Source organism: Glandiceps talaboti, chromosome 13, assembly GCF_964340395.1.
Source record: "Glandiceps talaboti chromosome 13, keGlaTala1.1, whole genome shotgun sequence".
NCBI classification, from domain to species: domain Eukaryota; kingdom Metazoa; phylum Hemichordata; class Enteropneusta; family Spengelidae; genus Glandiceps; species Glandiceps talaboti.
The window spans coordinates 2,500,542-2,523,081 of record NC_135561.1 but is presented as its reverse complement, the minus strand read 5'-3'; the positions used below and the strand labels follow the sequence as shown (position 1 = coordinate 2,523,081).

At 35.3% G+C, this 22,540-nt stretch overlaps 2 protein-coding genes across 2 annotated transcripts in view; both read right to left on the bottom strand.

The window, feature by feature from the left end:
* LOC144444623 (glycine receptor subunit alpha-4-like) overlaps positions 1 to 12,619 on the bottom strand; it is an 89,059-nt gene extending 76,440 nt beyond the window's left edge. Inside the window, exon 1 of the mRNA XM_078134114.1 lies at positions 12,515 to 12,619. The gene's annotated coding sequence lies outside the window, so the exon portion shown is untranslated. The remainder of the gene's footprint in view (positions 1 to 12,514) is intronic.
* Positions 12,620 to 19,419: 6,800 nt separating this feature from the next.
* On the bottom strand, positions 19,420 to 21,327 carry LOC144444894 (uncharacterized). The gene is made up of 2 exons (XM_078134444.1): positions 21,190 to 21,327; positions 19,420 to 20,392 (listed from the first exon to the last, which is right to left on the bottom strand). The coding sequence occupies exon 2, from the start codon at positions 20,380 to 20,382 to the stop codon at positions 19,420 to 19,422; it is 963 nt and encodes a 320-aa protein (XP_077990570.1). The 5' UTR covers positions 20,383 to 20,392; positions 21,190 to 21,327.
* Positions 21,328 to 22,540: the final 1,213 nt, after the last annotated feature.

Below are 22,540 nucleotides of genomic sequence, written 5' to 3'. Positions count from 1 at the left end.
GCTGATTGTGTTAAGAGTGAACATACGGCGTAAAATACAGGCTTGTTAGAAATATGGAGGGAATTGACATCAAATCAGTTTTGACATCATTTTCAGGAAACCCTGGAAACCTGTGAGTTTGTATAACAATACAAACTCTCGTAAAGGCACGTACATATATTCAATAACTCAAGCTGTCCTAATAAATATGTCAAGTAAATAACAAAGTTGTCTCGTTTTTTATGATGGATGGCTTAATTATCTTTACATATACATTCCTATTCGCATTCCTTGATATCTTACGTGATGAAAGTATACCTTGTTGAGATTTTTATCGGCAAACATTAAAGTCGTACTAAATTTTAATCGATAAACATTCTACGCTGTACATTTCAATCGATACTCCCATACTTGAAAGAAAGCAATGTCAAGTCAAACAGTAGCTACTACTTCGAGAAAGACAATGTGCTTGCATACTTTAGTGATTAGTAAACATTCGCTACACCTTATTCACAAACCATTGTTAACACGCTGCGAACTTGATATGTCGCGTCATTGAAACAGGCGAATATCTATGACAAATAATGACAGATTTGGAAGAAATGCACAGAAACTTTGTTTTGTTTTATTTATATAGTGTGATAAGACATAAACTGTGGTGTCATGAATTTGTAATTAGGTTTGGGACAAGCCTTGGAGGAGAAAGAACAATGTCATGAATTGTAATTACTGTGTTTGGGTTCAAACATGACGCTGTTTATTTGGAAAGCGGGATAGGTAGATTGTTTAGAAACAGGTTCTGGAAAGGAATGATGTCCACACACAACCAAGTACTATAAGAACAGCTACTAGTACTTTATTGACATCTAACAAAACTTCTACAGATCACACAGAATTGAAGGTTTATCTAGGTTTTCCTACATTCCATACATATTGGCGTGCATTCGGTATTGACATTCAATATGTCTGTTTAAAAGCTACATGTTATAGGAGTAAACATTTTGCTGCAAGATTGACCTCTTTTTCTTCGATACTGCTAGAAACATATTATCCGCGAAGAAAAATTTCTTTGCAGATATCGACATAACAGGGGATATTTACTATACATCTATGCAGTAGAAAGTCACGTGGCTGGACACAAATGTAAAAGCCTCACTTGATGTTATACACTTACTTGTAATGTTCGGTTAATAACTTGTTCAATTTGGGAAGTCTATGACGAAATATGCATTATTAACTTTATAAGAACGATAACAATCCGCGTTATCCTAGCGATGATACAAACGCAACTGTGTGAGTATCTTTTTTGCACATCATAAATATTAAATGATGTCATCGTCTTTTTTCCTTTTATCCATAGTACTATACACTATTAGATTATGATCTTTCCTAGCACTTCTAGCTTGGTGACTTTAAAATGTGTTGCATCTCTTCACCACGTGCACCTTGTAACAAGAAAGAATCATTTCCATTTTTTTTACGGACGTTATTTGATATTCTAGTGAGCTTCTTTACACAGTGAAACACTTACATTAGCACTTCATTTCAAATTCTAATGCAGTGATACAAACATAAGGTGTATATCGGTGGCTATAATCAGGGTCAAGTAAAGAGTAAAATGATGCACTTATTTTCCATCTTACATGCAATCAAGACGTTATCCATTACTTAATGACAACTTGTCGATTCCAACACTCATTGCTACAACCACATACACAGTCGGTGTCTTTTGAATAACCGGATATTACACTTAGTTGGCGATTTTTGATCGATTAGTTCTCAACTTTATATAACATAACATATCATTTTACATATTCTCCTGGGTAAGACTACAATCCCATACAACAGTTGTTGAACTATCCAAAGTTTCATCGGAGTTTGTTACTTTGATAAGAAATGTGAGAAGTAACTGTCAACGTTCAGGGAATATTTCAAATAGTGCTATAGACTATTATGTTTCAAATAGAGTCTGTGATGTGACGAGAGAGAAGTAGAGAAGTTGTAGTGTCGACTGGGTTAGATAGGAATATATAGGGTAGCTGTACATCCATTAAAACATCAAGATTTCCTGGGTTTTAGTAGAAGACCTCTTGTACTAATGAATGAATGATAGTCTGCATTATATTTTCAATTACAGTATTACAGTTAAACCAGCTGTATAATTGGGGACCTGGTAGGATAGAGGTTGCAATGTGAAGGCTTTAATCCTATGCGCTTAAATGGCTGCAATGGATTGTATGCTCCCCGGGGAGTTGAGGAAGACTAAAGGGCCGTTGTGCTGTTCTGATCCGAGCCAGGGATAATAATTGTAAAGCGCTTTGAGCACGGAGTGGGAAAGCGCTATATAAGAACCCAGCATTATTATTATTATTATTATTATTTCCATAATTCAGTCATGTTAGCCTTGACCCTCTTACTGTCAAGGTGTACAAGACGATCCTCGTAGTTCGTGTTCCGTAGTTTAGAAAGTAATGTGTTAGATCTCCTCAGTACACGTTCAATTACATTTGAGTTATTTAATCTGGGTGACTAAACCGTGTCAGTATATTCAGGTTGTGGACAGACTGTGAACAATTGTGGTAGTGAATCTTCCTCAAGTTATGTATGTATGTATGTATGTATGTATGTATGTATGTATGTATGTATGTATGTATGTATGTGTGTGTGTGTGTGTATGTATGTATGTATGTATGTATGTATGTATGTATGTATGTATGTATGAACTCCTTATCAAGCCTAGAATATGGGGGAGGGGGTACGTTAGACTTGTCTCGCCACATATTTTGAGAATTAACCCAGGAGCTACATATAAACGAGGGTATTTTCAGTTAATGTATTAAAAGATATACTTGTGAGCTGTTTGTTTTTACGGCTAATGTGCATGATCTTATACTTTGGTGCTTTAAATTGTAAGGTCGGGCGAACTTGTTAAACAAATATCGACCACATCCCTGGTATATTTTATTCAGAACACTAAACTGTATAACACGATACTCTTACCAGGGCACTTTTGGCTGCTAAGAAAACATTAATCATCCGATTTTGTTGTAATGTTTCTATCACTCGAAGTCGATAAAATTGGTAATTATAAAACGACGAATAGGTAAATTAATTCACTGTACTATACAACCAGATACATTTGTTACACGGTAATGACGAACATCAACACACTTATACATCACATACTTTTCATAATTAATGTTGCCAATATATCCTGATAAATTGGCAAAGATGTCAATAAATAAAAGAAATTACGGTGTAGTCTTGAATCGATTCACTGGTCAATTTTAGCCTATAGTGGAATTACATACATGACATATATGATGATAATGTATAACTCCATGGACAGTATTAATTAATTATTGTCGGGCTATGAGGGTACTAGTATAGACCAGAGAAATAGTTCCTACATAATAGCGTGTGGGGTTAGTGCCCAAAAAACTCTTTTCTACTCTACACTTCTCCACTCCACTCCACTCCACCCCACCCCACCCCACTCCACTCCCCTTAATTAATTATTGTCGGGCTATGAGGGTACTAGTATAGACCAGAGAAATAGTTCCTACATAATAGCGTGTGGGGTTAGTGCCCAAAAAACTCTTTTCTACTCTACACTTCTCCACTCCACTCCACTCCACCCCACCCCACCCCACTCCACTCCACTCCACTCTACTCTACTCTACTCTACTCTACTCCACACCGCTCAACTCCACTCCACTCCACTCTACTCTACTCAACTCTATTCTATTGCATAGTATGGTTTTGGAATTGTATTATATTGCACTGTCTTCAAGTGAAAATCCATAGTTGTTGGTAAACAATAGTATCGAACTAAACGTTTGTTCCAAACACAAACTTGAAAATTGTACCCGGAGTTTTCCACTGCACAGTCTTTATCAACAGATCGAAGCAATGAAAATATAACAATAGACAACTTGGAGCGATACATCTTACTTGGTATATTCAATACATGTTTTATGACTATGTTACATTTGACTTGTTTACATTTGATAAATAGCATAACGAGTATAAAATGTATAAATTTTGTATAGCAAACACGATATTGGACGCGATGTATTCGATGGTCGAATTGATAACGTATTCCCACCAGAGTGTGGATATTTGTTTTATAGCATATTATGATTTCCTCGGCTGTCTTGGGAATGGAAACTGTGTACTATCGTTTCACATTGATAACGTTTATTGATGGTATCAATTTATTTTATCTTAAATAAATTTTATTGGTAAGTTGTGAGTTATTGTCATTTCTTAGTAATCCATAACCCTACTTGGATATTTGTTCCACTCACAACTTATTTTTGAAAATTCATGAAAATGTATCTTGCTAAATATCCTAGTATCTCGTCTTTATATAAGACACCTGTCACAGTCGTGTGCAACTGTAATACAAGCAGAAGTGCAAACGTGGCCAGTTCGGCTACACAAGTAATAATAATCAAATAAATATTATATAATAATCATAATGATATTAAACTTAATTTATACTCGATAGCCTCATGGGTAACAGCCTTTTTTTCATGAGGGTCGAGAACAAAAAAGAACAAATACAATACAATGGCAGAAAAGGAGACTACATACAAATTGTAAAAAAATCAATAACGACACAAAACGTCCAACAGACAAAATACAAACAGCAAGAGACAGAAAATATACCACCATACTAAAAATTTACATTGTCATCTATGAACCCCTGAAAGTAATGTTTATGACACGCAATTTTGAAACTTCTGATATTAGTAATAGTAATTCGTAATATAATTCGTAACGAGTGATTTGTAACTGAGCGCAAAGACCGACTAGGTCTATATGGTGAAAGTAATTGACTGATATAAGTGGGATATTGGCCATGTAATGCTTTATAAACTGAAATAACGTTATTAAATTTGTAACGATAGGAGAGTGGATACCAGTTTAGCCAGATTAGCATCTCGGTGGGGGGAATTGCGTCGCAATTTAAAATAAGCCTCATGAATGTTTCAGTAAACTATTTAATCGGGTGTTGTCGATCTTGCTGCAGCATCTCCATACTGCTTGACAATAATCAAAATGAGGTAAAATAAAGTTATTACAGTATTGCCGCCTTGCCGATTCTGGAAGATAACACTTTATTCGCGCCAAGAGATATAAGTTAGAATTAACTTTCTTCACAATATTGTCTACAAGTGTATCTTTTATGTATATACTTGCAGACTTGCAGAATGAAGATACTTTCGAATCATCCTACAAGTTCCGAGACTCACTCACTCACTCACTCACTCACTCACTCACTCACTCACTCACTCACTCACTCATTCATTCATTCATCCATTCATTCATTCATTCACTCACTCACTCACTCACTCACTCACTCACTCACTCACTCGCTCGCTGGCTGGCTGGCTGGCTGGCTCACTCACTCACTCACTCACTCACTCTGTGTAAATTTATGTTTGTATTAAATAGATAATGCCAGGGATGTTTAAACTAATTAAGCATTCATGTGTAGCCTGTGCAATCTATCTAATAAGTCTAGTAGTCGTGTCTTTCCAAACCCATATTATAGGATGCATGCCATTGTCATATACTGGCACTGACACGACTCTCAGATGCATGCTGGAGATTACATTCTACTCTCTTCCAATTAGTCTTAATACATAAAAATTAACCGTTTTAGTCGTACAAAGTTCAAATCTAATACCGCTGATGATGCAATTACTTTATCTATACATGTGTGTATAAAATTGCACCCATTATGATGATTTATTAATAAAAAAGGCATTTTTTTTAAGTATAGTATTACACGTTAATTGAAATCCGTAAATTTAATATATCAACGTATTTATATTGTGAATGAAATTTTCAAAACAGTTGAATACTAAAGATACCACGCTGGGTTAATTATTCTAAATATTTAAATCCTTTGCATCTGGGTATATAAAACTAACACGCGAGAAATGATGTAGGACATGTGTTTTTCACGGCAGTCTATTTTGAATAACAGATTCCAATGGTACAAGCTTCTATTAATAATCTAGCAATGGCATAGTTTGTATTATCCACCGACATGGTGGTAGAGATGTATTTTTAGCTTATTTAGTAAGGGTTTCAAAATATGCCATAGTCCTCGCTCTCTCATTCACATGAAATGGTATATGTAGCCATCAGTCAAATAATGTAAGAGAAAGGTGGTGCTTTTATCATGGAGTGAGTGTTTATACTGTATTCCATTAAAAAATGTATACGATATCTCACATTGAGAAGACAAAATGCACTCAATACAATGCATATTATACCGTGCACTAGCCAAGTTGAACAAAAAAAATATGGAATATAAACTGTAGTCCGTTCTACGTCACGACAACGCGTGTCTATGTCATGACAATATTTATTTACTGGTTCTGCTGTGTTCAAATATGAGTCAAAACATTCAAAATTGCCATTACTTTCTACGATTTTTTCTTGGATATTACTGGCGCTAGTATAATTATTTAATTCTCCAATAATTTTCTTTATTCAGGCTGAAAATGGTTGTAACCTAAGAGTTGTCACTACGAGTCGCTAGACGAGTAGTGACAAAGGCCCTTTAGATCACTCGTATTTCCTTTGGCAGAACGAAGAAAAATATTGTGGAATAACATCTAAATATGGGCACATCTGAAGGTTTTGCAGCTGAGCGCCAACAACACTGTTCATGCCAAATGTATATTGAATTATATAACCACTAACAACAACAAACATTGAAACGAAGGGAAGTTTAGTTTCGAGTTTTACATAGGGAGATTGAAAACTTTTATGTCCTTCCTTAAAGTGGCTATATTGATGGGGATTGCTGTGTTATAGATATCATGTTTGCTTCGTTGCATACTTATAACTGATGATTCTAAACCAATTTAAATGAGTATTCATTTTTTATTTTTAATTGATAAAACAATTTTATCACAGCTTCCGATGTGAAAATTCAATGTGAAACTACATAGACCAAGTCTGTATTTGTAACTCCATACATTGCAAAAAGCTAGATTTTAACAAACGTATAAGATGTTTGTTATAATATGTACAATAATGTACAATAACAAACATTTTACACATTTATCAATTGAGTTACAAATCAAGGAATTGGCATATGTTGCTTAATGTGTATTTTTCAAGTATGAAGCCATGATAACATGTTTTATGGATTAAAATCCCAAATAAATACCAATTTTAATTGGTCTAGAACCATCGGTTAGTATGCACCGAAGTAAACACGATATCCATACCGTACCAGGACAATTACAAATGTTTTGTTTTGGTATGTATATATAACCAACGTTGTCTGTAACTAGTTATATTGGTCACCTTCTAGTATAAACACTTGTTTGCCAGGTGGTTGGATTGTTACTCATTTTCGCGCTGTGACAGATTCTAGAAGACTTAAGTTAAGATGGTATTAAGAGAAAGAGGTGACATATGTACATAGTGAAGTTGAGACTAAAATAACAGTAATAATAGTCTGTTTTTCCAATTAATTTGGAAAATTGTGTTTTCTGTACTCGTCGCCAATTATCCTGATTGTATTGGACGATTCTGTATTAAAACTTGTCACGGATGTCACACCGACATACATTTATTCCACAAGTCATGTTACACCATTTGTACAGTAAAGTCGGGCTTTGTTTGTTTTTGCTTTAAAATACTTAATTATTTATAAAACGTTTGAAAAACAGCTAATGATTCATAAGTTAAGAAAACACCGTTACAGTGTTATCAAAGAATAACATAGAAATACCATTGCTATCAAAGAATAATATAAAAATTACAGTGCTATCAAAGAATAATATTAGAAATTACAGTGCTATCAAGGAATGATATTATAAATTACAGTGCTATCAAAGAATGATATTAGAAATTACAATGCTATCAAAGAATGATATTATTACAGTGCTGTCAAAGAATGATATTATAAATTACAGTGCTATCAAAGAATATTAAAAATTACAGTGCTGTCAAAGAATGATATTATAAATTACAGTGCTGTCAAAGAATGATATTATAAATTACAGTGCTGTCAAAGAATAATATTATAAATTACAGTGCTGTCAAAGAATAATATTATAAATTGCAGTGCTGTCAAAGAATATTATAAATTACAGTGCTATCAAAGAATATTATAAATTACAGTGCTACCAAAGAATATTATAAATTACAGTGCTACCAAAGAATATTAGAAATTACCGTGCTACCAAAGAATGATATTAGAAATTACAGTGCTACCAAAGAATGATATTTGCCTAGTAACGCTGGAATATAGAAATTAAACATTTGATACATTATGTCAAATACAAACCTGTAAAATGGCTAGTTTTTAATATATTCACCAGCCTTCTTTACATTAAATTTTGTGTGTGCGTGTGTGTGTGTGTGCGTGTGTTTGTTTGTGTGTGTGCGTGCGTTTGTGTGGGTACGTGCGTTTGTGTGTGCGTGCGTTTGTGTTTGTGTGTACGTGCGTTTGTGTGTGCGTGCGTTTGCGTGCGTGTGCGTGTTTTTGTTTGCTTGTTTGATTGTTTGTGGGGGGGATAGGTGAGTGCGTGGGTATCTGTGTTTGTATATGGGTGTATATATATATATATATATATATATATATATATATATATATATATGAGTGTCTGATGATCGCAATATGCGTGAAACTCCGAGTTACACCCAAGAAAGAGTTCCAGTACTACCAAAACTATTACGCTCTGCCACTGCGGTATAGAGCACTGTCTTAGCAGATTGATACTCACCGAGTTATATATATATATATATATATATATATATATATATATATATATATGTGTGTGTGTGTGTGTGTGTGTGTGTGTGTGTGTGTGTGTGTGTGTGTGTGTAACCTAGGCAACACGATTGACTATTTCATGAACTGGGCAAAGCTCCCTACCCATTTCATGAATTGGGCAATTTCACAGATTAGGTGTAACATATACATATATATATATATATATATATATATATATATATATATATATATATATATATATATATATATATATATATATATATATATATATATATATATCCGTTGTTAAATTTGCTTCTTGTGTATAACATGCTGTATGCATGTATGCATGTGAAAAAAAGTGTAAAAATGATAAGTAAAGCAGTCCTGGTCAATAAATACAAACCTGACGTTTGGAATGAATAATGACTCGTTCATCTAACTTTACACTTGTTATGTTATGTTATGTTATGTTATGTTATGTTATGTTATGTTATGTTATGTTATGTTATGTTATGATATGTTACAAATATCACAGTTCTTAGTGATAATTAAATGAATTTAACTTAGAATAATAACGTGTGATAGAGAAAGAACAAAGATAACAAGATATATGCTCAGATCTTGACCATGTCCCTTCTACTGTCTGAATGCGAAAAGACGGGGATGGGTTCTTCATAGTCTGGATGAAAACTGTGGTCTAACCACAGTCTGGTCAAAGTCCCCTCTATCAGCACAGAAAATTGTTCATCTAATCAGTGAACCCCCAGCTGCTATAGTGACGTAATCAGTGTATAAGTAACATCCTGAGCTGATACATATATCATTACATAACTGCCCTATTAAACACTAACTTTATGAGGGACTGTTAGAATTTTGTGATTGATTAACAAGAACATGATGTTAATGGCTGTGTGGGTGGCTGTGGATGAATTTTAAATTGCATCTCATGACTTCTAGAGCAACAGCTTTGACTAGACTGTGAGTGAAGGTATAAATCGTAACGATACTGTACATGAACTAGACTAGGTTCTTAAATTTTAAACACCTATTTTTAGCCAATGTGGTTATCATAAATGAATATTAGCTTAGCTTCGGATTTCATATGTTGGTTGGTTGGGTGGTTATTATTGCTGTCTTAAACAATACATATATACATACACAGCAAGCATCCCAGCTGTTTTGTCTCCATGAGTTTGTAAAGCCCTTCGTGATTAATTTCCTGAACAGGCATTATATTACTGTTCTTTCTTATATTATACGGTCAGATAATGTATTTCTTTCTGGGCTAGCTTTCAAATTGTCATTCTTTACGCCCAGAGATTACACATCATTGTCTGATATTTTAGTTCATAATTAAAATCTATTTTTGTCATTTTTTGCTTTGCCTCAACCTATTATTGCTTTAAGCCTTCCTGGACGAACCTAGGAGTCTGATAGCGTTCATTCAAGTGAATTTACAATATTGCCCTCCGGCAAGATTAACGTAGTCAATGTCTTCTATACCATATGTACCTACGGACTGGAGTCCCTTTGTGTTTAAAATAAAATGAGAATAAAACAGGTATTATTGCTTCCTTAAATGAATAGGAGAGTCGTAGACTAATATACGCAGTTGCTCTATGTTGATATAGTACATAGTGACACACAGCGTGTGATTTGTTTACATGACATGCTACATTTGTATTTCAGAAAATAGCATTTAATCATAGACAGTAGAGGGGAGACTACTGTCTATGATTTAATGTAGGTCTTCTAATAAGCTATGCGGTAACGATTCGGAAATTTCAATAAAGCATTCTCTTTTGCGGACTCTCCGAGTGTGTAACAGCCTCAGGCAACGGTACCAATCCCCTCTTACCAAGTGATCGGAGCACAACGTTCAGTTCTCGACGGTAAAACACGCACCGGGCATAGTACTTTAGTTCGATAAACGATACTAGTATACGTAAGCAATACAATGCCAAGCATTGAAAGACAAAGTTGATGAGATATATACAGACTTATATGTACTAGAGGCAGTGGATCTTAGGATGAAGGTTATAAATAGGTGACTATAGAAAATATCACTTAGCATTTGATCTGTCCTGTTGATAGTTAGTGGGATGCTTACGGTATTTTTATCATAAATTAAAAATAAAGACGTCAAGCACACATTGAAATTGATCAATCTTAAGAATATGTTCAACATTTTGTAATTTATGAATCATTGTTACAGTTTTGTTTGTTTGTTTGTTTGTTTGTTTGTTTGTTTGTCTGTCTGTTTGTCTGTCTGTCTGTCTGTCTGTCTGTCTGTCTGTCTGTTTGTTTGTATATTGTATATGTTTGTTTGAATGCATGTATGTCTGTCTATATGTATGTCTGCCTCTGTATGTCTGCTTATGCATGTATGTATGTATGTATGTATGTATGTATGTATGTATGTATGTATGTATGTATGTATGTATGTATGTATGTATGTATGTATAACTGTCTGATCTGTTTGTTTGTTTGTTTGCTTGCATTTTAGGTTTGGTTGTCTCTCAGGTTATTTTTTCCGGTTTTTTTCTTTATTTCCATTGCCATGGTAACAACATATAAGAATTACAATCACTTAGACGAGTATAATTTACTTCCTAAAGAGTACGATCACCCACTTTGTATGGAAATATATTTTATCTGATGAACCACTGTCACTGAAACTCGCTAAACGACAATAAATACATCTGAATCTGTCCAGACTTGAATCACAAATCACAATTGACATCGCTGTGAGCGTCAAAGGATTTTACCTTGAAAACTACAAAATACGGGTCAGGTCATATACTATATGGAGAAATTGTCTTCATTTGTAGCTCAGACATTATTATTTACTTCTAAGTGTTTTAAAAGCGCAATGTATGTGTTTCTTGAAGTGTTCCAATTAAGGACATTTTTATTGGAAGTTGTACAAAAAGAGGTTACATTCAGTACCCTGTAAGTCATTACGATAGTCGTGGCCCTGTCTATAGGAAAGCGGCATACACTTGTTTTCCCTTATTGAATAAAGGGAAATAATGATGTCGATGTGTGTATGAATATAACGTATGACCTACTAAACACTATATAAATTCCACGTTAACAGAGTGACAACTCCAATTACTCTATTTTCAGGAATTTTTTTATTAATTTTGAAAATCAATATTGATAGAAATGCCATCTCTATATAAGGACATAGGTTCCAACACACTCATATTATAAACTGTTATATTTCTTTTAGAACAAGTCAAAATCAAATACTGCTGAGTATGAATCATTTACCGTGCTAAGTGTCCTTTATAGTATATCGTTTTTATAGGCCTTTCTTAATGTTTAACACAGTGATGTGACTGTGTATGCCCTTGCTATTATTACATGTAATCTATCTATCTATGTTTATTGTCTAGTCATATCGTTCATGGGTGCTCTGCACTTGCGACATACCTGATCATGTCATAGCTGAATAGATGTAAAACAAACGATAGGTTTCACGGCTCGACTCTGTAACACTTCTAAGGGTATGGCCGACGAAATTTAATGTTTGACTAGACAATGTGATATTTAACATATTTAATTTCAATGTAATAACACCGTTCAAATTGTTGAATGTGTGTTCAACTAGATTTTGTTACCTGTGTTGTCTGCTAACTACCGCTTTACCGTCGACTATGGTCCAGGATGACAGTGTCACTACAATGCATGTGAGAGCGTGCAGTTTGATAGTTCAACTAAAAATGTCAAACGGTACGTGTACCCTATAGCAATGATTAACTGGATACTCACCGACCAGATCAGCACGCGTCTATACATTCACCGGTGTTCGGTCTCCTCGGTCGAATATATAACTTACACAGAGCGTCCACGATTGAGAACAAACACGAAAATCACTTCACGGGTTTTCAGCGACTTTTGTCTCAGTGCTCAGTGTATGCAGTAGTAACGATTGCTGTTTATCGATCGAACATTGTTGACATAAATGACAATTGACGCTAATTTGTGTCATTCAACTGTGCTGGCGCCCTCCATTGTCCACAGTTAAGAGAGAGTACAAAAGTAAACCTACCTCCCACACCTTTGTAGTTACGTCACTAATATTATAATTGCATCACATACAAATTTATCTTTGCCGGTAAATCAAAACCGGAACCAGAGCTGGAACCGGGCTTCAATATCGACAATGTTCATTTTATGGATCTTTTACGATTTCATTTACGAGCTGATCAAGAGATTGTTGCTAAATAGGTGGTGATGTATGCCGTTAAACAGATATGTGAGTGAGTAATGAATGAGTGAGTGAGTGAGTGAGTGAGTGAGTGAGTGAGTGAGTGAGTGAGTGAGTGAGTGAGTGAGTGAGTGAGTGAGTGAGTGAGTGAGTGAGTGAGTGAGTGAGTGAGTGAGTGAGTGAGTGAGTGAGTGAGTGAGTGAGTGAGTGAGTGAGTGAGAACTAAAGATCGCAATTCAATCATCCACATCTAGATTACGAGAAGTGTTAGTCACGATCCTATGCTACCCGATAAAATAGCTCACCCTACTGTTCGCATGAACACACTTGAAAGCAAGAATTTATATCAAAATAAAAAACATCGGCGATTGATACATCGACTCTATTAGGCAAAAAAACACAAGTTCTGGTCAGGACGTATTGGTGCGACGACCCATTTTTTTTTTCCTTTTCTTTTTTTTTATTCTCAACAAACCTGTCACTCATTCTACTTTATATGGCAGTTACTGTTCTTTTTATTTACTACTTTAGAGCAAGTGTGTCTGTGAGGCAGATGTCATTTGCTTGTTCATGGTTGGCTCTGCCGTTGTCTTCATTAAAGTAGGTAGGATTATTTTTGTGTTTTCCCCAAATCTGCAAACTGTATGAGCTGGACAAACAGAAAAAAGATCGTAAGTGATGCTCGCGCTCACCAGAAACTGTATATTTCATATGAATATAGAATACTTGTTCTGTCAACCAATTTTTTACGAAAAGTGTAGGGGCACTAATTATTGCTTAGATTGCTGTTTTCGTAAGGAAAATATCACACGAATCCTGATACTACAAATGTATCAATATACGTTCTACTCAAAAGGTAGGGTGTATAATTCAAGTCAATTCTTATTATATTTAGCCCGTAGACAAGGAAACTAACAATCTGAGAAATACCCGGTAGTAGCTACGTACCCCTATGCTGAAAACACGTAAAAATATATAGACTCATAGTAACATTCTGAAGAATTTAACACTCTTTGATTCTTCCATAACATGGAACATTGCTAAAACATTTGACCTATCGCGTTGAAGCCAAATTATGGAATATGAATTATCAACATTGAGAGGAGTAACGTATGACGTCTAGTGATGTCATCATTTCTAGACGAATGTTTTCAACTAAAACAAAATAAAAGAAAATAATGTTTACTTTGATGAATACGTGTTTTGATAGATGGAATAAAATATTGTAATGGAATAAAGAATCCAGAATACAAAGGAAACCACTGCAGCTGTGTTTAGACTAGTACAAAGTTCGACCAACTGTATCTCTTAGTCTCATGCTGTGCTCAGTAAAACTACCTACTACCAGCAAGTTTCTCTATTGATCCATAGACCCTCACAGTGTAATCTTTCACTCCTTGATGTTTAATTAGTGTACATTTCACCAATGGAGTTTGAAATAGAGTCTTCGGGATAACGACACAGTGGGATATCTAATCTGGTATAACAAACAAAGTTGCAATGTTGTATTGTGTTCTAGTTGCTAATTTAACATCAAATGTTGGAGTTGTTTGTCTACCATCTCAGTGAGTGAAGTGAGCGAGTGAGTGAGTGTGTGTATGTATGTATGTATGTATGTATGTATGTATGTATGTATGTATGTATGTATGTATGTATGTGCGTCATATTATCTGTGGAGTGACTAGCCAGTCTTGGTCTTATCAACAACTTGTTTACAATTAAACTTCGGGAAGTGAAAGATTACACTGTGATCAATAGATAGGAAACTTGCTGCTAGTAGGTAGTTTTAGCACAGCTTGAGACAGACTAAGAGATAGTTGGTCGAACATTGTTGTAATTCCATACATCCCATACCCACTTCATTGGAATACAGATAACTACATGTAATATACAGCTGCTGGCAGAACTTTCAACACTACAGTTTGCTTTTATCAAATTGTCTGCATGATAAAAGATTGATAGGCGTATCAAAGCACTCGGTTCCCTTCAAGCATGACAAAATAAGCACGTCGACAAAAAAATATTTTAGTCGAATTAATTGTTAAATAGTTAGTGATGATAGAAAAGATAAATATTTGTAACCGACTACTGCGGTGAATAGAAATTTCAATGCAAGTGATAGGTTTACTGGTCTAGACTGGAAAGTGTTACAAGACGGTCATATCACGCGTACGCCTATGGAATATTGTCTACATTCCAACAGCATACTTTTGAATATTTGCAGAATAAATCTAAAAGTGTAGTTCATATATACGGAAGTACTTGTTTCAAAAAATGTAAATATCAAACTTAATTCAAATAATCATACACGGTAATGAATCTTCAATCCATGAATATTCATAAGCTTAATGACTGTTAACTAGATCTTTCGGGCAAATTTTTTTCCCGCCAAAAAAGCTGAAAAAAAACTCTGATATCGAAAAACATAAACTTTGCTTTAAATTGGATTTAGTAAATGTAAACTTTGTATTCGACTCTGAAATAATCCATTTTATCATCATTGTTATTTGATGTCAACATTTTGGTTAAAAAATGAATCAGTTCCATTCTTAATTTTTTTCTATTTTCCTCTGCCTTACGTCTAGAACTTAGAAGTCGTTCATGTTGAAAATCTTGTGTCTGGCTGTCGGGTTATGCCTTGTTAGATTGAGAAGGCTTTGGGGAAATACATACTTCTCTTTAATTGTGAGTGATGTTGTGTTCGCTAAACGTTGATTAGGCTCGAATTTCAGTGCATGCCACTGAAGTAAGGTCGTAGGTAAGACAAGCTGTCTCCTGTTCGTTAGAACGTCATTGAAAAGGTCAATATACAGCCATTGTAATTAGTTGAGATGCCACCTGCTCGTTGTAATTGGGTCAAACAGATCATCGTTATATTCCATTGAAGGGTCAGTTAACGTTAAAAGTACTGTCAACCATAGTGGCTGAAGGGTCTATGTGTCAACGTACGCTTATTCGATCCATGGAAGTACCATCAGTGATACTTCCATGGTTGTATTATCGGAGATACTTCAATGGTTGTATCATCGGTGATACTTCCATGGTGTGTATCATCGGTGATACTTCCAAGGTTGTATCATCGGAGATACTTCCAAGGTTGTACCATAGGTGATACTTCCACGGTTGTATCATCGGTGATACTTCCAAAGTTGTACATCGGTGATACTTCCATGGTTGTATCATCGGATATACTTCCAAGGTTGTATCATCAGAGATACTTCCAAGGTTGTATCATCGGAGATACTTCAATGGTTGTATCATCGGAGATACTTCCAAGGTTGTATCATCGGAGATACTTCCACGGTTGTATCATCGGAGATACTTCCATGGTTGTATCATCGGAGATACTTCCACGGTTGTATCATCGGTGATTCTTCCATGGTTGTACATCGGAGATACTTCCAGGGTTGTATCATCGGTGATACTTCCAAGGTTGTATCATCGGTGATACTTCCATGGTTGTATCATCGGAGATACTTCCAAGGTTGTATCATCGGAGATACTTCCATGGTTGTATCATCGGAGATACTTCTAAGGTTGTACATCGGAGATACTTCCACGGTTGTATCATCGGTGATACTTCCATGGTTGTATCATCGGAGATACTTCCAAGGTTGTATCATCGGAAATACTTCCATGATGTGTATCATCGGAGATACTTCCAAGGTTGTACATCGGTGATACTTCGAAGGTTGCATCATCGGAGATACTTCCATGGTTGTATCATCGCAGATACTTCCAAGGTTGAATCATCGTAGATACTTCCAAGGTTGTATCATCGGAGATACTTCCAAGATTGTATCATCGGAGATACTTCCAAGGTTGTATCATCGGAGATACTTCCATGGTAGTATCATCGGTGATACTTCAATGGTTGATCACATTGTCACAACGGTTGAGGAACAAGCGTGTATTTGGGACTGCAATGGCAGACATTAATATTCCGTTGCGATTTACTAGATGTTGCAAAAGACAATCATACAAGCCGTTGCTTCCTTGGGATTGATATGAATCATGACTATTTCATTAATATGGAACTCAGTGATATATGAAATAAAGTAACAAGAAATGACTATGTGTACTTGTAAAGTACATATAAAGTTTTAAAAGGATCAGAAGGTCACTATTCTTTCAGCACTGAACAGATCACTCGTTAAATAAAGAAGTGGCATTTTCATCCTCAATGTTTTTAGACACATTTAATTTAGTAAAGAGATTGCACTGACAATTTTACTTCAACACAGTATCATATTGAGTCTGTCGAATAAACTTTTATTCAAAGTAAATAGAAAATGGCAATGGTTTTCATTTGTAATAACTTTAAATTTCCACAAAAAGATTGTAAATTTTATATCTTAACCCTCCTCTAGCTGTAACTGGGGTATTGTGTTTTCAATCATACAATCACCAACTGAAAATTGTCATAAAATATCATAATTAGACATTGTATATTAATCCACCTGCTAATTAGAGGTCCATTAGTAGTAAAGTAACAGGTTGAAATTGTGATCTCGTTGGGGTGCTGATTTTAGGGTGCGGACACAAAAATAACTGATGGGATTTATTGTACTATATTACATGTATGTGTACAGCTACGTAGATGGGTTTTATACCAACGGATCATTCAATACAGCTGTTCTGAGTGTACAGTATTACGAATTAGTCACAATATCTTATATAACAGTATTTAAAACAACAAAACATTCCAGTTCCAGCTTGTGCCGTTTTAATATTTGATATGTGGAGTCGAGGCTTGCGGTGTGCGACAAATGCTTTTATTCTACATATGGAAATAATGTTGCTTTTCACTAAATGAAAAGTCCAATTTACTCTTTACCCAACCTTTACCCTACATGTGACCCAAGTAACCGCCATCTCTATCCAGGGGTAGTATGAGACACAGTGACACTTTTGACTGTCTACAACCCCCAGGTGAGAGATCACCAGGGGTAAATTAAGTCAAAGGTGGAACTTCATCTCATACTCACCATATTTACACATTCTCTGCTCAAGATTTACCCCAGTGGAAAGACATGGTCAAATATGACTTTTCGTATAGTGTTTTTACATAGCACATGGATCATCCATAAAGATAACGTGTTCATTTGTGTCCCAGATTTGTTGATTATCTGCATCAAGTATGTATAATACATAAACTTTCCTGTTCATATTATATCTTATCTTTTTAGTAAATACTAAATTCTACAACTTGTCAAAAATTAAATGCAAATTAATTATAGATATTCTAGAATCAAAAAGAAAATATTGGTTGGTGTCTGGATACGCCAACTCTAAAACTCACACACCCTCCAAGGAATGATATTTCTATCATGCAACCTTCAATGCATCAATACTATTATTATTTATATATACATATATTATGTTTGCCTCCACTATATAACATTGCTATTTATATAAAGGCCACAGTCCATTTATTTTGATATATTTCAAAGTTAATATAATGCAGTATTCTCTCTAAATAGCATAACAGGCCCTCTTGTTTTCAGTATGTGTTATCTTGGTAAAAGTGAAAATCAAATGCACCCCCACCCCTACCCCCCACAACAATGCACAAACATTGCATAGGCAAACAGTCTCATTAACATATTGGTAACTAAACCATCTTGGCATCTTGTGGAAATATTCTAAGGAAAAAAATAATACTGTAAAAGTATGGGATTGCTACACTTTTCAGAAGTTCACATTGAATAACATATTTAAATATGTCAATGCTACACAATTTGTCTCATATCCACTGGTGACAATAATATTTACTGAGTAAATGCCATTTTGAAAGTAACATTACTGGGACAAGCCATTAGCCAAGCAAGTGGACTTGTTATCAAAGAGTACCAATATTTACACATGTGATGATGGGCTCTTACATAACACAAGTAAACAGCTGTAAAACATTTTATTACCCACCGGCACTACTTTTGGCATTTCAACATGAAACAATATTCTCAATACATAGGATTCCTTATAAATTATTGACAATATCTTCCCATCCTTCTCACTGTAATGTAAGCGAAGAATGTGTGACTTAATTTCATCGTGTAACCTTTTCTCTAATAACAAAAATCAGTATAATTCAAAAGTGTAGTTCACAGTGTAAGATCATTTCTAAGGAGTGAGTCAATTGAGGCAAACCTTATCTCCGTCTGTCTTATATCAGTTGTTATCAATTTAATAGGCTATTATAAGTAACGTTACAAACAACTTTAGAGATGCAAACAACTTTTATGACACCCGTTTTCGCCAGGCAAGCCCGCGGGTTTGTTGCACTTGGACCGCTAATGGTTTGTGACTGTCATGGATGTGGAATCATCTGCATGCATATGACTTTAAGATTCACTTAGATATATTTCATAATTTTAGCAAGATTACATAATTGGTGCAAACTTAAATTCGCAAAGATATACTCTATAATACTGTATTATAATGTTTAGGATAGTGTCAGTGTTTTTTAGGATTCCATGATGTTTGTCATAGACTCTATTGGTTCTCTGTCCACTGGACATGTACCATTTTCATTCATCTGGAACTCAGCACAACGATCACACATGACAACATGCATGCAAGGACGGATCTCTACACTTCTCTCTCGTTCATAACAAATAACACACTTCATATCTATGTTATCATCATCAGCAGCAATGCCATCATGTTGAAGTGCGCCCTCTGGTGGTTGTTCAACAAGTGGAGGTCCAACTTGTTCATGCAGTGATGATAAGCAAGCTTGGACCATTTCAATCCGCTCTTGTTGTTCTGAATTCATTGAACAGTTTTCTTTAAATAGCAAAATGTTGCTGACAGCTTCATTCAGGTTTGCTTGCATGGTAGTTTTTTCTCCCTGTAGCATTTCTGTTAACGATAACAGGTGTATATTTTCTTCTCTAGATTGTCCCAGCTCGTGTTCTAAATCTTCTATTTGTTGTCTTAGATCACCAACAAATGATTGCATATCTTGGAAGTTATCTTCTGCCTCTTTCCTTGCTGTTTCATGTTCCTGTAACTGTTGTAGAAAATCTTGAGGTTCTTCCACTGCATCTACAGTGAGATCAGGATCCACTTGCCGATGACTAGCACTTTCCTCATGAAATTTTACAATTTCAGTTTTCAGATCTTTGTTCTCTTTGGCAAGTTTTTGTGTCTCACTTTTAAGATTACGTATCATAGTCGACAGTTTTGCTACATGATTAGTCTGTGATGACTGATGTTCTACAAGAGTATGTTCATCTTTTTTGTTAGAAGCTTGACACTCTTCTTGCAATCTAACAATTTCTGATTCTAATTCATGCTTATTCTTAATCCATGCTGATTTTTCCTCTTTCAGTTTGGCAATAGTTCTTGACAAATATGCTACAGAATGTTCAGGCACATCAAGCCCAACTTGTATAGGCTTCTCTCCTTTACCTTTGGCTGCCATGTTTCCAATTCTGTACAAATATCCAATTAAATGCAAATATTGTTAAAGCAGCGACATCCTCTGGATTGTTTCAAAAGTTTTAACTGAATGCATTCAGTGCAAAATTGAAGTGATTTTTTTTCCAGTAACCTCATGCTTGCCTTATCCTAAACTGAAATATTTGTCATTGCTTCCGTTACCATGGTTAATGTAACCTCTCATTAGCTTCAAAGTGGGATAGCGAGTGACTACATAAGTGGATCAATGGTGGATCTTCCAGTCTAGCTCCATCCATACGGAAGTATCACTTCCATGCTTCATCCATATTACAAAATTTTGAAAGTTTAGTGCATGCTCTTCTGTGTGAACTTGTTTTAACCACTTAAATAATCACCCAATTTAAAACAAGTAGTGCATTATCTTGTGAATCAAACTCCGTCCTAATGAACCAGTTAAATGTATTACATTATGATTATTACTGGTATAGCCATAGCTATGCTCAACCCTGGTACTCACTGAGCTCTTGTAAACTTGATACGTGGTCAAAGTTCAAATTATTGAGTATCGTCACCATCTGCGGATATCCGATAGTCTGGCATATTTTTCAGACTTATTTAGTTATTACTTCTTATGTGCATTTCTAGTGTATCTTCGCACCGTCGGATGAAGTGTTCTTATCTGAATAAAGCGTTAGCATGCAAGAATTTTGTTCTACTAGCTGAAATTTAAACGGATTTCGTGTACTTCATGCTAACAAAGTATTAACCTGGACAATTTCTTCAGAACTTGAAAAGTCCTCGCCAAATTTCTTTTAAATTTTCAACTTACCTTTCCTGTGTGCGTATAGATAAGCTTACGCTGCGAATAACCAGTCCCGTGTACTTTAACGAAACAATTGTGTAACTGTAAATTACAGGTGCGTCGTCTACAATGAGTTAATTACGCTCACGATCACGTTAAATGTCGTCCGATCGATTATAGTAATATTGGGGAATCCCCGATGACGTATGGATGTACGCCACCAACCATTGAAATTGAGAGAGAAACTAGGGATAGGCAAACTGGATTAAGGGGGGGCAAGCTCCTAGCGCTGTCTATGAGCTTGGATGGAGGGGGGGGGGCGTCTTCTGAGTGTCTGTGATTTATTCCTGACAGAAATATAAGGATTCGGTCGTCATCATCATGTGATATTCACATATACTTTAACGCTATGAAAAATTGTATATGATGACAAATGTAATATTTTGTTTTGATATAACTGTTTTATATAAGAACACAATATAATAAACAAAAAAGAGAAATTAAATGTACAATGTGAAAGTAGTTATCCATACTATAGGTTACTAATACTAGTACATGTATAAAAATCGATTTAATTTATTCCACAAATTTATTGCTTCTCTGTTTCCTATGGACCACCGTGTATAAAATGTTTTTGTTTTTTTGAGTGCAATCGTGGAGCGATGAAAAGCTCAGAACCAAAAACTAACGTTAGAACGTTAAAATGATAACTGTTGCTACCACACGTAAGGTCAGGTTGGGGGTCTCTCAAAGAGAATAACTCGATCTCACAGGTTATCCCACACTCTCAGCTGAAGCTTGCAGGAACGTGCACATGAGAATGCCACCACCCTTGATTTGAGTGACGTCACAACTATTGGCTTCCATTGAGATGCTAATAACCAGAGCTAATAACCGGCGACTCTTCAGCAGCATGCAGCAGAGATTCGCGATGCATGTCAATGTTTTTATAATGTAATGCATTTGAACAGGAAGACCTAACGGAACCCAGCCAAGATAGAGGAAGATGTCACTTGTGTTCCTGTGAAGCAAATTACGGTAATAAGTTTCAATGAAAAAAAAGGTTGCATAGATATAATTCCAGTGTTGTTGCAGAACCCGGAAGTGGACTTCGCCATGTGGTCTAAATAGGTTGTGACACGGTAGGCACTCGTGTATGATTTTTTTTTAAATGTATAATAAAAAAGAACTCTTTTTAACTATGCAATCATACAGATTGATTCAAGTGCCTCAGTTTTACTATACATTTTTTTTCTCTTTTAAATGACACAGATTGATCAAATTTCAAGTGCTTGTTACTAGTAGTAGTACACTACATAGGAAAAGCAGTATATAAGCAATGGAACAGCTATAGAAGTAGTGATTATGTAACGGGTCC

Coding starts and splice junctions, on each gene's coding strand:
- LOC144444894 (XM_078134444.1), bottom strand. CDS start 20,382: ATGGCAGCCAAAGGTAAAGGAGAGAAGCCTATACAAGTTGGGCTTGAT.